The following is a 13,665-nucleotide window of genomic DNA, read 5'->3' on the forward strand; positions in this document are numbered from 1 at the left end:
AAATTAGCTTATATCTGTTCCAACCTTATTTTGTACCACTTCCCCCTTATTATTCTCAAGTTATATTAGAATAGGTCATTTTCCACAACACGCCAAACATTTTTCCTACTGGAACCTGTGTGTGTTGCAGTTTTCTTTGCTTGAAGCACTCTAAATATTTAGATAAGTTTCTCATTTTCATCTTCGTTATCAGCTTAAAATCCATTTCTAACTAAAATCCCAAACGAAAATAGCTCTCCTATTCTCTCTTTTAGGACAACACTATGTTTATATCTGTACAGCATTTACCACAATCCTTAATTTTATTTGAAAAAAATTTGTTTGCTTTAAGTAAAGCAAGAGATGTCTTTCTCACTTTTATACCCCTGCAATACCTAGCCAATGCTTAGCACACTCTAGTCATTCCGTGAATGTGTTGTATGAATGAATGACCATTATACTGAACAGACTGAAATGGAGAGGTTGGAGTGAATTAATTATAACGAACACTTCTAATGGTAGTTGAGGTGAATTGCTGAGGGCTTGGGTTTTAGTGGTGGCAGTGCCAATGGAACAGAAAAGGATGGACAAGAAAGGAAAAATGAATGCAAATTGCTCTGTAACTAAAGTGGGGAGTCTGGGTAAAGAGAATGATAATGGTTTGTAATTTACAGATGAGTAAAGAGGATAGAGGAGCCTGGTGGGCTACAGTCCATGGGGTGGCAAAGAGTTGGACATGACTCAGCACAAAGAGGATAGAAGAGTTGGCATTTTGGAGTTAATGATGAATTGGGATTGATACTGTTGAGTTTGACGTGATAGCAAGACTTTCATGTAGAAATATTGAGGAACAGTGGCTTGGATTAGAGCACACCATTGAGATTTTAGATCTGGGAGTCAGTTGACTAAGGTGGTAAGATGAAGCCGTGAAAATGGATGATCTACTGAGAGTGTATATACTGATAAGAGCAAAGGGAGAAGGAAAAAAAGAGAAGCCAGATATGGAGATCAGGAGTAGGTAGAGAGGGAGGAGGAGAACCAACATAATACAGGGTTAAGGAAGCCAAGGCATTTCAGGAAAGAAGGAAGTTTAACTTGACTGCTGCTGGTGTGGCTATTCCTTGTGATGGCAATATTAATGTCTGCTTCATAAGGTCACTGTGGGGATTATTAACATATTATATTAAAAGCACTTAGTGTACTTGCTCTTTTCCTTAAGTGCCCAGTAAACGTTTTGAAGTGAAATTCAATAAGACAATACAATTAAGCATCAAGGAGACATTAAGTGGTTTGTAGAGGAAGAAAAGACTTCTTGGTTTGCTGTAGCATCTTTTCTTTAGATATACATTCTTTTTAAATGTTGTAGATAACATTTATGAATTTATTTTGAAGTGTGTTTAGTAGGAATTTTCTGACCTGAAAGTATGCAGAATCATAGCAGTACAGTGACAGTTCACCTGTTCATGCTTCCTAACCACATCCTTTTACTGACTCTTACTCCAGATGCATTTATAATGCAGGTGCTTCTTTGAAAGGCATTGTCCTTTAAACTGGGTTGAGATTAAATTCTTATTTAACATTGAAATTAATGAAGGTATATTTAAAGTGGAAATGTAGTTTAATATGTCAAATTGTATTAACTTCAAAGAGCACTTGACTTTTGGTAGTGGAACTTAGTTAGAGGTAGTGTAACAAAATTCCTTTTATGTAGCTACTACAAGATTCTGTCTCCAGATAATCAAGTAAGAGAGCCCTATGAGGAAAGGTGTGGGAGCTTTCCTGCATTCATTTTCATTATTGTCTTTTTGTTTAGGGGTTTTTTGGCAGCGTTAGCAAAAAAAAAAAGTTTGATTGTTCCATAGTTTGCCTGACCAGTGTCTCTTTTTTTCTTTTCTTATCTTCACATGTATTATTATGAAAAAAATAAATTATTGTTGCCTTTTCATGATCAATAGCAATCTGTAAGTCAGAGTAGTAGTTTGGAATAAAGGGTAAGGTAAAAAGTCACGGGGGCAAGGAAAGACCTGTATAAAGTGAAGGAGGGGAAGAGAAAAGGAAGCTGAGAGATAATTGGTGAATGGAGCTTCTAAAGGTTATCTTTTGCTTTGCCTCAGGTTTCAACTTGCAGTGAATTAGCAGTTGAAAATTGTGTTGCCAGTAGCATGTAATTGATGACTTTTAGGTCATTTGCTACATGGAATGGACATAATTTCTTTATAAAATTCAGATATCATTAAGTTAGGTGGGAGGATAGGGCAGGAAAGGATGATTATGTAGCAGGCACTGTACTGTTTTACATATTACTTTGTTTAATCTTCACAACGGCTCTGTAAGTAGATGTTATCAAAGCACAGAGAGTTTAAGTAACTTGCATATGGTCGCACACTTAATAAGTGTCAGAGCAAGAATTCAAGCTGTGATGTCTCTGTTTTCTTGTAGTTAATCTTTTATTCATCCCTTTGCTTCATTTTTTTTTTGTTTTTTTTTTTTTTTTAATTGGTATATTTCTTTATTTCTCAATTTGTGAAAATGTCCTTAATTTGTTGATATAGCAAACAAACTTCAACTGTGATTGCTATGCAAAAGAACAGAAGATAATCTGCTTTGCAATGAACTTTAAAGTTCAACTGCACACAGGCAACATGCTATATATGAAAAAATTACTAACTGAACTACAGGTATTAAATACTGAAAAAGAGTTAACAGTTTATTATAATTTATTTTATTTAACAATCTAGGAAGTTCGCAGCCATCAGCAGTTCCAGTGCAATTTCAGGTGCAATTGGGAATTCAGGAATCTCCGTGGAGCTGTTAGTGTAGCGAACCTTGTAGGTAAAATACATGCATACTTTCGATAGCACATGTGAAGGGATCTCTCTAAAATTGACTTCGTTAGTTTCATTCTCAGCAAACTGACCTGGGCCACTCAACATGGCTTTTATTGTTCCTGATGTTAGTGCATGTTCTCTCTTTACAATAAACTCATGACCATCTGAAGATATCAATTTGACATACATGGCATCAGGGCCCTCACAGCCACCATAGGTTTTCTCTTCTCCATCCATTATGCTCTTATGAAATTCTACTTTGCGTCCACAGGAACTTTAGTAGTTTCTAGTCAGCTCCGCAACAACCGCAGCCACCGCAGCCGGTCTCCGCGCACAGCTACAGCCCCTACACCACGGCCGCCCCCCCCACCCCCAGCTGCCTCCCTTTGCTTCATTTTACAGTCCCAGTCAGTCCCTGGGCCCTGTTGACATTAAAAAAAAAAAAAAAAAAGCTTACTGAGATATAGTTCCCATACATACAGTTCACCTATTTAAAGTATACCATTCTGAAATCAACCACAGAAAGAGAAATGACAAAAAAAATGATTACATGGAGACTTGACAACATGCTACTAAAAAACCAATGGGTCACCAATGAAATCAAAGAGGAAATCAAAAAAATACCTTGAGATAAAGTGTCCAATTCAGTAGCTTTTAGGACTTTCACAGTTTTGCAGCCGTTAGACATAGAACGTTTATACCACCCCTGAAAGGAAACCCCACTGCTGTTGCCACCCTCTGAACAGCCCCACCCCCAGCCCTCCATTACTCTACTTCCTGTTTCTAGATTGGTTCATTCTGGGCATTTCATAGAAATGGAATAATATAATAAATATGTGGTCCTTTGTGGCTGGCTTCTTCCCTTAGCATAATGTTTTTAAGGTTCATCCATGTTATAACGTATTTAGTACTTTATTAATTCATTAGTACTTTATTATTTTTATTACTGAATAATATTCCATTGTATGGATATACCAGATTTATCCTTTTTCATCAGTTGATGGACATTTGGATTGTTTCTCCCTTTTGACTATTAGATAATACTTAGGAACATTCATGTATGAATTTTTTAAATTGTGGTTAAAATATACATAACAGAGAATTTACCATTCTAACCATTTTTAAGTATTGTTCTTTGGCTTTAAGTATATTCAAAGTGTTGTGGGACCATCACCACCAGTTAGTTGCAGAATTCTTTCATCTTCCTCACCTGAAACTCGGTATCCATTAAACACTGAACTTCTCATTCTCCCATTCCCCCTACCCCTGATAATCACCATACTTTGTGTCTATGTATTTGACCTAGGGACCTTATTTACAGTTTCCTTTTGTGATTGGCTTATTTCACTTAGCATAATGTCTTCACATTATAGCACATCATTTTTAAGGCTGGTATTATTCCATTGATTGTACATATCATATTTTATTTACCCATTCATCTGTTCATGGCCCCTGGTAGCTTCCACTTTTTGGTTATTGTGAGTAGTGCTATGTGAATATGTGTGTACAAATATCTATTCAGGATTATGCTATTATTTCTTTTGAGCGTATCCCGAGAAGTAGAGTTGTTTGATTATATTTTCAATTTTTAAGGGACCCCAAACTTTTCTGCAGTGGCTGTACCATTTCACTTTCCTACCAGTAATGCACAAGGGTTATAAATTCTCCATGTCTTCCCCAGTACTTGTTATTTTCTATTTTTTGATAGGATTAGCATCCTAACGAATGTGGGGTAGTGGTATCTCGTTCGTCACTAAGTTATATATGACTCTTTGTGACCCAATGGACTGCAGCACACTGGGCTTCCCTGTCCTTTACTGTGTCCCAGAGTCTGTTGCCCCTTCTCCTCCTGCCCTTGGTCTTTCCCAGCATCAAGGGCTTTTCCAAAGAGTCAGCTCTTCGCATCAAGTGGCCAAAGTATTGGAGCTTCAGCTTCAGCATCAGACCTTCCAATGAATATTCAGGGTTGATTTCCTTTAAGATTGATTGGTTTGATCTCCTTGCTGTCCACATGATTCTCAAGAGTCTTCACTAGCACCACAGTTCAAAAGCATCAGTTCTTCGGCACTCAGCGTTCTTTATGGTACAACTCTCCCATCTGTACATGACTCCTGGAAAAACCATAGCTTTGACTGTATGGACCTTTGTTGGCAAGGTGATGTCTCTGCTTTTTATTAGGCTGTCTAGGTTTGTCATAGCTTTTCTCTCAAGGAGCAAGCATCTTTTAATTTCATGGTTGCAGTCACTGTCTGCAGTGGTTTTAGAACCGAAGAAAATAGTACCTGCCACTGTTTATATTTTTCCCCCATTTATTTGCCATCAAGTGATGGGACCTGATGCTATGATCTTAATTTTTTGAATGTTGAGTTTTAAGCCAGTGCCAGATTTTATTTGATTTGCATTTTCCTAATGATTAGTGATGTTGAGCTTCTTTTCTTGTGTTTGTTGGCATTTGTATATATTCTTTAGAGAAGTGTCTATTCAGATTCTTTGCACATTTTTAAATTGGGTTGGTTTTTTTGTTGTTGTTGTTATTCAGTTGTAAGAGTTCTTTATATATTCTGGATATCAGTTCCTTATCAGATATGTGACTTGCAAATATTATCTCCCATGCCAGGATGGATTCCTTTGATGCTCAAAAGAATTTAGTTTTGTTAAAGTCCAGTTTGTCGACTTTTTCTTGTGTTGCCTGTGCTTTAGGTATTAGATCCAAGAAATTGTTGCCATGTCTAATATTGTGAAGCTTTCATCCTGTTTTCTTCTAAGGGTTTTATGGTTTTAGTTCTTCCATTTAGGTCTTTGATCCATTTGGGGTTCTTTTGTTTTGTGTATATAGTGTAAGGTAAGGCTTCAACTTCATTGTATAAATTTTATGTGAATATAGATTGGGGTTTGTAACTAGGAATGGAATTCTTGGGTTATTTGCTAACTATGTTTAGCTTTTAGCTTTTTACGTAGCTGTCAAAACTATTTTCAAAGTGGCTATGTATAAGGGTTCTAATTTCTCCATGGCTTCTTGAATTCATACTATATTACCTTCTGACTGGCTTGTTTCAATATTTTCTAGGCTGGCCTCTTTGGTATAACAAAACTATTTTCAAAGTGGCTATGTATGAGGGTTCTAATTTCTCCATGGCTTCTTGAATTCACACTATATTACCTTCTGACTGGCTTGTTTCAATATTTTCTAGGCTGGCCTCTTTGGTATAATTTCTCAGTTCTGCCTATCTACTGTCCCCTTTCACCATTCCATAGCATTGTTTGTTGTATCATAAAAGTTTCAAGCTGAAAGGAATTATGGAGAATCATGGAAGACAAATCATTCATTTACAGGTGATAAAACAGAGAAATTAAGAAATTTGAGTCTAAATTAGACAGTGGTAATCTCAACACTTGACACCCTCCTTTATCCATAGTTTTTGTTTCCCGTTTCTGTGTCTAAAACTATACCTGACTGACCGCCTTAACCGGGTCTCTTCCTCATCCTCTCCCCTAGAACAATCTAAAAGCAGAGTTGCGTGTAGGTAATGTATTTGCCAGATGATCTTAGGGAACAAGAGCAAAGGACCAAGGTGAATGAAATAAAAGGTGATATAAGAGTGTGTTATTGAATTATTAAGTGCTGTGACAATTAGGACTCAATCCCAGGGGGAACTTCTGAGGATCTTGATGCTTCTCAATTTGTCGATTCAGGGATGGTCAGGAGTGAACTGTATCACACCATCTGTCCTTGTTCTCCACCAGTAGACAGTTGCCTCAGTGGGGAGCCCTGTTTTAGGGCTGCACACAGGAGCCTGCTAAGTGGTGTCTCACTTCATGGCTTTAAAGAAGCCTCGGGACACAAAGAAAATGAATCACAGTGAATATTGTGGGGGAAGTAAGTCAGAACCTACCTGTAACTATTAGCCTTGGCTTATGCCTAGTGTGGTAGGCAGAATAATGGTCTCCCAAAGATATACATCCTAATCTTCTAAACCTGTGAATATGTTACATTGCATGGCAGAAGGAACTCTGGAGATAGGTTGAGTTTTCTGGATTATCTGGGTGAGCCCAGTGTAATCACAAGGAACCTTATAAGAGGAAGTAGGAGTCAGTTTTAGAAAGAAAAAAGAGGAAAAAAAAGTAAAATATAAAAGAAAGGTGAAATAAGAATTATATAAAGGTGAAACATTTTAGAATTAACATTGAGTAAATATTTTGAAGATTTTCAATAAACTTGACTGTTTGGTTTAAAAAAATAAGTATGACAGTGGAGACAGAGGTCATCACAATGATCTGGCTAGGAGCCAAGGAATATGGGGAGCTTCTAGAAGCTGAAATGGACAGGAGTGCATTTTCCCCTTGAACCTTTTGAAGAAATGTAGACTTTGATTTCAGCTCTGTAAAACTTATTTTGGACTTATCTCTAGAACTTTAAGTTAAATTAGTATTGTTTTAAGCCACTAAATGTTAGGCAGTTTGTTAACATGGCATTAGGAAACTTAATACAGTTAGAATCAAAGGGGAATTGGACCGCATGAAGATGAAAATTTTTCTGATAGACTCTATACCTTGCTTCCAGCCTCACCTTCAATTCTGGCTGTTTTAGGTTCTCTCTGTGTAACAAATTACCATAAATGTCCCTCTTGCTCTGCTCAGATCTGATTGTTGTTCAGTTGCTGAGTTGTGTCCATCTCTTTGCCCCCTGATAGACTGTAGCCCGCCAGGCTCCTCTATCCATAGGATTCCCAGACCAAGAGTACTGGAGTGGGTTGCCATTTCCTTCTTCGGGATCTTCCTGACCCCAGGTATCGAACCTGTCTCCCGGCAGATGGATTCTTCACACCACTGAGCTACCAGGAAGCGCTGCAGATCTATTTGGACCATGCGTTGATTCCAATCCTTTACTGAGTCACTGCACTCTCAACAGAAATTTACAAAGGGCTGTTGATGCATGCTGTTGGTACTGGCTGCTGCAGCTGGTCTTGAAGCAAGGATTAATATTCAGTCATTTTCCTCTTCCACCACCCATTCTAGATTTTCCTTATGCTGGCCAGCAGTTCAGCTGCTGTAGGTGGCTTGTGATCTCAAGTCCCTTCCCTTCCAAACCTGAGGGACTTGAGCCCTTCATGGTCTTACCCTTTTTGGGCCATGGTTGCTTCGATTTCCTGTTTCCTTTGTTAGTACCAAGCATGGAAAAAGGTTTCAGACAGACTGCTTCCTACCTCTGTTGTGTACAACTCCTAATGATATTCAGAGTCCGTTGTCACAGCTAGTATATTTTATTCCTTTCTTTGTCTGCTATTCTATCAACATGAGCCCACAGTGCCCAAGTAGTGGTTGTAGCTTTTTTAAAAAATGCCAGTTCATCTAATTACATTTCAGTTAGTACAGTTATATTTGCATTAGTCACATTTCAGCCAACATGATTGTGATAACAGTTATGTAGAAAATTTTCAGGACCATGAGCGCATATAAAAGGAGAGAGAGACTAGGCCTAACATTCAGGAGTTGGGGATGGTCTCTCTAAGGGAATTCCACTTACTTGGAGATTGGATGGATAAGTTGAAATTAAGTAAGGTAGATAAGAACATTCCATCTGATAACACATGTGCAAAGGCCCTGCATCAAGAAGGTGCTTCTTGCTTTCCTCCTCTAGAAGCTGCTCTTTCTTTGATTTCCATGGTTGTAGCTTTTAGGCTCAGTGGAACCCTTATTGTATCTTCTGGTAAAAGTATTACCCTCAGAAATTCTAGTACAGAGAGCTTTTAAATTGTGGGTATGGGAAATCCAGATTCCACAAGTGAGTTACTGAGATTGATGGTGAAAAAGAGTCCAGCTTTTACTTTTGGTTTCTGGGCTTGTGCATTCTTTTAAGAATCTGCCTGCCAGTACAATAGATTCAAGAGATGTGGGTTCGATCCCTGTCTTGGGAAGATCCCCTGGGGTAGGAAATGGCAACCTGCTCCAGTATTCCTGCCCAGGAAATTCCATGGGCAAGGAGACTGGGGACACGAATGAGTGACTGAGGACACATCCATATTCTGGATAATAGAGATGTGACACCATAGTCACCGGTTCAGTGACTAGCAGGGTGGCTGTTCAGCTGAGTAACATGCCATTCCGTTGTTTTGTTAATCTGGTAATTTCCTGATGATGCGACATGTGCTAAGAGCAGTGGATGCTTATTATTAATACTATTTTTCTTCACTATTAAGCAGGTCTTTTGGTTTGAGGTGATGTTAAGAGGGATCGCATTTTGGTGAAGCAAACATTGTTAAGCCATAGGATGGTAGTGCTGTATGGAGCCTTTATTGTGGTTTCTGTGAGAAAGCATGGATGAAGCAGGGTAGGCAAACTTGAGCAAGTTTGGAACTGGATAGTTTGAATAATTTATAACTCCAGATGATAGGGGTGGACTTCAGTTGTTTCTCACAGTGGCCCTGGAGTGATTTAGGGCAGGGAGAATACTGGCTTGGAATATGAGAGGATTCTTTTGATGGAAATGGTTGGGGATATGGGCTCTGGGTTCAGTGTTGTACATCAAAGATGTGCTTCTGGGTTTATTTGCTATCTCTAGAGATTATGCAGGTAGTCCTTGGATGGCCAGCCCTTCCCTGGGTCCTAAAGTGAAAAAGCGAAAGCGAATTTGCTCAGTCGTGTCCGATTCTTTGCGACCCCATGGACTGTAGCCTACCAGGCTCCTCCGTCCATGGGATTTTACAGGCAAGGGTACTGGAGTGGGTTGCCATTTCCTTCCCTAGAGGATCTTCCCGACCCAGGGATCGAACTTGGGTCCTCCCCCATTGTAGGCAGACGCTTTTACCTTCTGAGCCACCAGGGAAGTCCAAAAGGCTGGGTCCTAAAGGCTCTGCCATATCAGAGCATTAAAAGATATGTTGTTGTTTAGTCACTGAGTTGTGTCCAGCTCTTCTGTGACCCCACGGACTGTAGCCTGCCAGACTCCTCTGTCCATGGGTTTTCCCAGGCAGGAATGCTGGATTGGTTGTCGTTTCCTTCTTGGGGGGATCCTCCCAACCACACGGATCAAACTTGGATCTCCTGCTTTGGAAGGGGATTCTTTACCACTGAGCCACCAGGGAAGCCTGTTAAAAGATACAGAAAATTTTAAAACATGATTAATGCATTATGCTTTCTTTAGGTTTACGCTCTCTTTTACAGTTTTTGATTGAAAATGTATTAATTAAGTGTATTTTGTCTTACTAGGGTAATAAATGCATTAAACCTATAAGCTGAGATCTACCTTCGGATAGCGTAATACTTTTATTGTTGCCTGATTCTTATTGTATCATTTCTATTTTGATATTCTTTTAAATTTTTTGTGTAGGAGTCCACTGTTAAAAAAACTTATTTGTCTGCATGTGGTCTTAGTTGGAACACAAAGGATGTTCGACCTTTGTTGTGTCATACGGAGTCTTTAGTTGTGGCATGTGGGATCTAGTTCCCTGACCAAGTATTGAACCTGGGCCCCCTGCATTGGGGGCTCAGAGTCTTAGCCACTAGACCACCAGGGAAGTCCCTTGGAGTCCCACTTTTAAGTTTTAAAACATTTAAAAGATGTTTTATTGATGATTTCAAAATTATATTGTGGTCGGAGAAGGTAATCTTAGACATAAGTTCTTTGAAATTTTGTGTTTTGTGACTCTGTAAATCAGTTTTTTAGTTCCATGTATACTTGAAAATAATTACATCCTTATATTTTTGTTTAGTGGAAAGTTCTCTATATAACCGTTAGATTAACCTTATTAATTTTGTGGATCTATTCTACATACTTACTCTGATTTATCAGTTTTTAATACAAGTAAGTTAGCAGTTCATGCAGTGGTTGAAGATTGATTTTTTTCTTATAATTATATTAGTTTTGCCTTACTTAAGAGTGATGTATGAATAAAGTTTTGATGCATTTTATTAGTTTATTTATGCTTTTTTTTTTTTGCCACCCTGCACAGCTTGTGAACCTTAGTTCCCTGCCCAGGGATTGAACCCAGGCCCTGACAGTGCTGAAAGTGCTGAATCCTAACCACTGGACAGCCAGGGAATTCCTGTTTATTTATACTCCTTTTGCTGTATATCATACCTTTCCATACCTATTAATGTTGTCGTAATATTGTTTTGTCTGATATTAAGATTTCTGCATCTTTTTTCTGTGTTGGTGTTTGCCAAAATATTTTAAAATTTATTTTCAGCCTGTTTCTCCTATAAACAACTTTTAGTTGAATTTTGTATTTTATTTTTATATCAAATTTGATAACTTCTTACAAATGAACTAAACACATTTACATCTAGTAGACTGATTTTTTTCATTGATTTGTTTACCACTTTTACTTCTCTTTTTCTGTCTTTTGATGAGTTAATAACTGAATACTACTTACAACTCGGTTTATAACAAAGTGGGAATATAGAATTACCTGTTGACCTCATTGCCTCAGATACCAAGTCCTTATGTGGCATCATCCTCAGCCACTAGATCCTTGTGTATTTAATATGCTAGGGAACTGGGTGATAGAGTGATAAATACTGTTTTTATCTCAGTAGTGGTGGTATTTCTGAAAGTAGATTTGGAAGCTTTTGCCCTTCAAAACTGCAAAAGAAGGGAAGGGAGGGAATAAGGGAGGAAAGAAAAACAGTTGATAAGGTTTTTGTATTTAGCATGTGTTTCTTTTTAATAACAAGATAAGTACATGCATATCCTGTATAGCTTTACCATACTTACATTTCTTTACTAGTATCTGCAGGGACCCATATAGTTTTAATAATTGGTTGGACTAAATTTTTAGAATGGGTAATATATGCCTGGTCTATAAAACCAATGATAGATAAAATAGAATTTTAAAAGGTAAAGCCTTGTTTGAAAAAATGAGATAAGTTTATATGTGGGAGTAAGTAGTAGATTAGAAGTAAGACTTGCAAAGTGGGGTTTAAGACTTGGCTGTGCCAGGATTTAGATACGGAAATAGTTGAGGTGGTCCTGAAATCATGTCCTGTAAGATCATAGAGGCTGAGAGTCACACTTGATACAGGAAACCAGAGCTAAGGATACTGAGTAAAACCAGACATTGGGGTGGGTTGCCTTACTTGTTATGGGAGGCATACTACAACTGCCTGCTACTTGAGAGTAAAACTTACATGGTCACAGCTAACTCCAAATTTATATTATATTTTTTATTGTGGTTGCCATGTGCTGAGCTCAGTTGGGGAGTTCTGTTATTTAGGAAGAAGAAAACAAATAAAAAGGCAGACAACTAATGGTTCCTGCCATATGGAGGTACTGAAATTGTAAGAACTGTTTCCGATTCAGGAGAAGGCAATGGCACCCCACTCTAGTACTCTTGCCTGGAAAATCCCATGGACGGAGAACCCTGGAAGGCTGCAGTCCATGGGGTCGCTGAGGGTCGGACATGACTGAGCGACTTCACTTTCACTTTTCACTTTCATGCATTGGAGAAGGAAATGGCAACCCACTCCAGTGTTCTTGCCTGGAGAATCCCAGGGATGGGGGAGCCTGGTGGGCTGCCATCTCTGGGGTCGCACAGAGTTGGGCATGACTGAAGCGACCTAGCAGCAGCAGCAGCAGCAGCAGGATAAGTATATAAAGAGAAGATGTTAGGTAGATGCATAGTAAAGGGATTGACTAACTCTGCTCAGAGATGTATGGAGAAATAATGAAAAAAGAAAACCATAAATGAGATCATAAAGGATATTCAAGAGTTTGCTGACTGAGGAAGGGCACTTGTATTGAGGAATGGAATACCATATGAAGGAAGCTTAAAGTTATGATGTTGAATCTGTAAATTTAATTATCATACACATGGTATTCTGTTAAGGTGCCAAGAATACAAAGTGAAATGAGACTTCATATAGTTCATCTAAGAACTTGCTGGGTGGGGAGATACTATTTAAGCAGCCTGTTTCAGTGACAGGACGCTCATTGCCTTAATAAATAAAAAGTGGTGCAAGAGCACAGTGGCCTGCCTGGTGTGCATGCTCAGTCGTGTCCAAATTTTTGCAATCCCCATGGACTTCAGAGGGTAACAGGCAGGAAGGCCCAGGGGTCTCCAAACGGAGGAAATAGGCTGCAAGCGTCAGACATTTTTTATCTCTCCCTTAAGCGGCAGGAGGAAACAAACTCCAAGTGTCAGATTTTTTTTTTTCCTTCTCCATACAAAATTAAAAGGAGGTTCTCTATGGAAATGTTTTTCTTAAACTGTGTTAATGAAACTATGTATTTGCTTTGGAATTTGCCTTTCTTCAAAATGGTTCCACCTAAGACTGACTTTTTCTTTTCTCAAGCCTTGGGCTAACAATAGCTCAAACAACCAGTATTCATATCAATTGTTTTATGGCTGGGGGATGATACACCTCATGCCATCCTATCTCAAAAATGCATATTGTGGGAGAGTGGCCTGGTGAAACTCTGTCAGCCTTGAGGTGTCTCTCTTATCTGATGAATGGCTTTCTAACAGACATGAAACAGCTTGCTAAAACTAGCAAGAGGCAGCACTTTCCATCCCCCTTCTGATGTCTTATGTCAGGAGCTTTCTCTGTCCCTATTTATACTTTAATAAAACTCTGCTATACAAAAGCAGAGTGATCAAGCCTGGTCCCTGGTCCCTGGTCCCGAAGTTAAATCTTCTTTGGAGATCACGAATCTGACACCGTTCACCGTAAGCTATCAGGCTATAGCCCACTAGGCCTCTGTCTCCATGGAATTTTCCAGACAAGAATACTGGAGTGGGTTGCCATTTCCTGCTCCAAGGAATCTTCCCAGCCCAAGGATTGAACCTGTGTCCTGCATTGGCAGGCAGATTCCCACTGTGCCATCTGGGAGCACAGTGGAGAGGCACCTAAATCAGCCTTA

At 38.9% G+C, this 13,665-nt stretch overlaps 2 protein-coding genes across 5 annotated transcripts in view; one reads left to right on the forward strand and one right to left on the reverse strand.

The window, feature by feature from the left end:
• The window catches only part of NCK1 (NCK adaptor protein 1), a 77,454-nt gene that overhangs the window by 18,106 nt on the left and 45,683 nt on the right, over window positions 1–13,665 (forward strand). The gene's annotated exons all lie outside the window — the stretch shown is intronic.
• On the reverse strand, window positions 2,661–3,185 carry LOC120857623 (elongin-C). Its single transcript, XM_040233271.1, has one exon. The coding sequence runs from the start codon at window positions 3,042–3,044 to the stop codon at window positions 2,706–2,708; it is 339 nt and encodes a 112-aa protein (XP_040089205.1). The 5' UTR covers window positions 3,045–3,185; the 3' UTR covers window positions 2,661–2,705.

Source organism: Oryx dammah, unplaced genomic scaffold (genome assembly GCF_014754425.2).
Source record: "Oryx dammah isolate SB20612 unplaced genomic scaffold, SCBI_Odam_1.1 HiC_scaffold_2, whole genome shotgun sequence".
NCBI lineage: Eukaryota > Metazoa > Chordata > Mammalia > Artiodactyla > Bovidae > Oryx > Oryx dammah.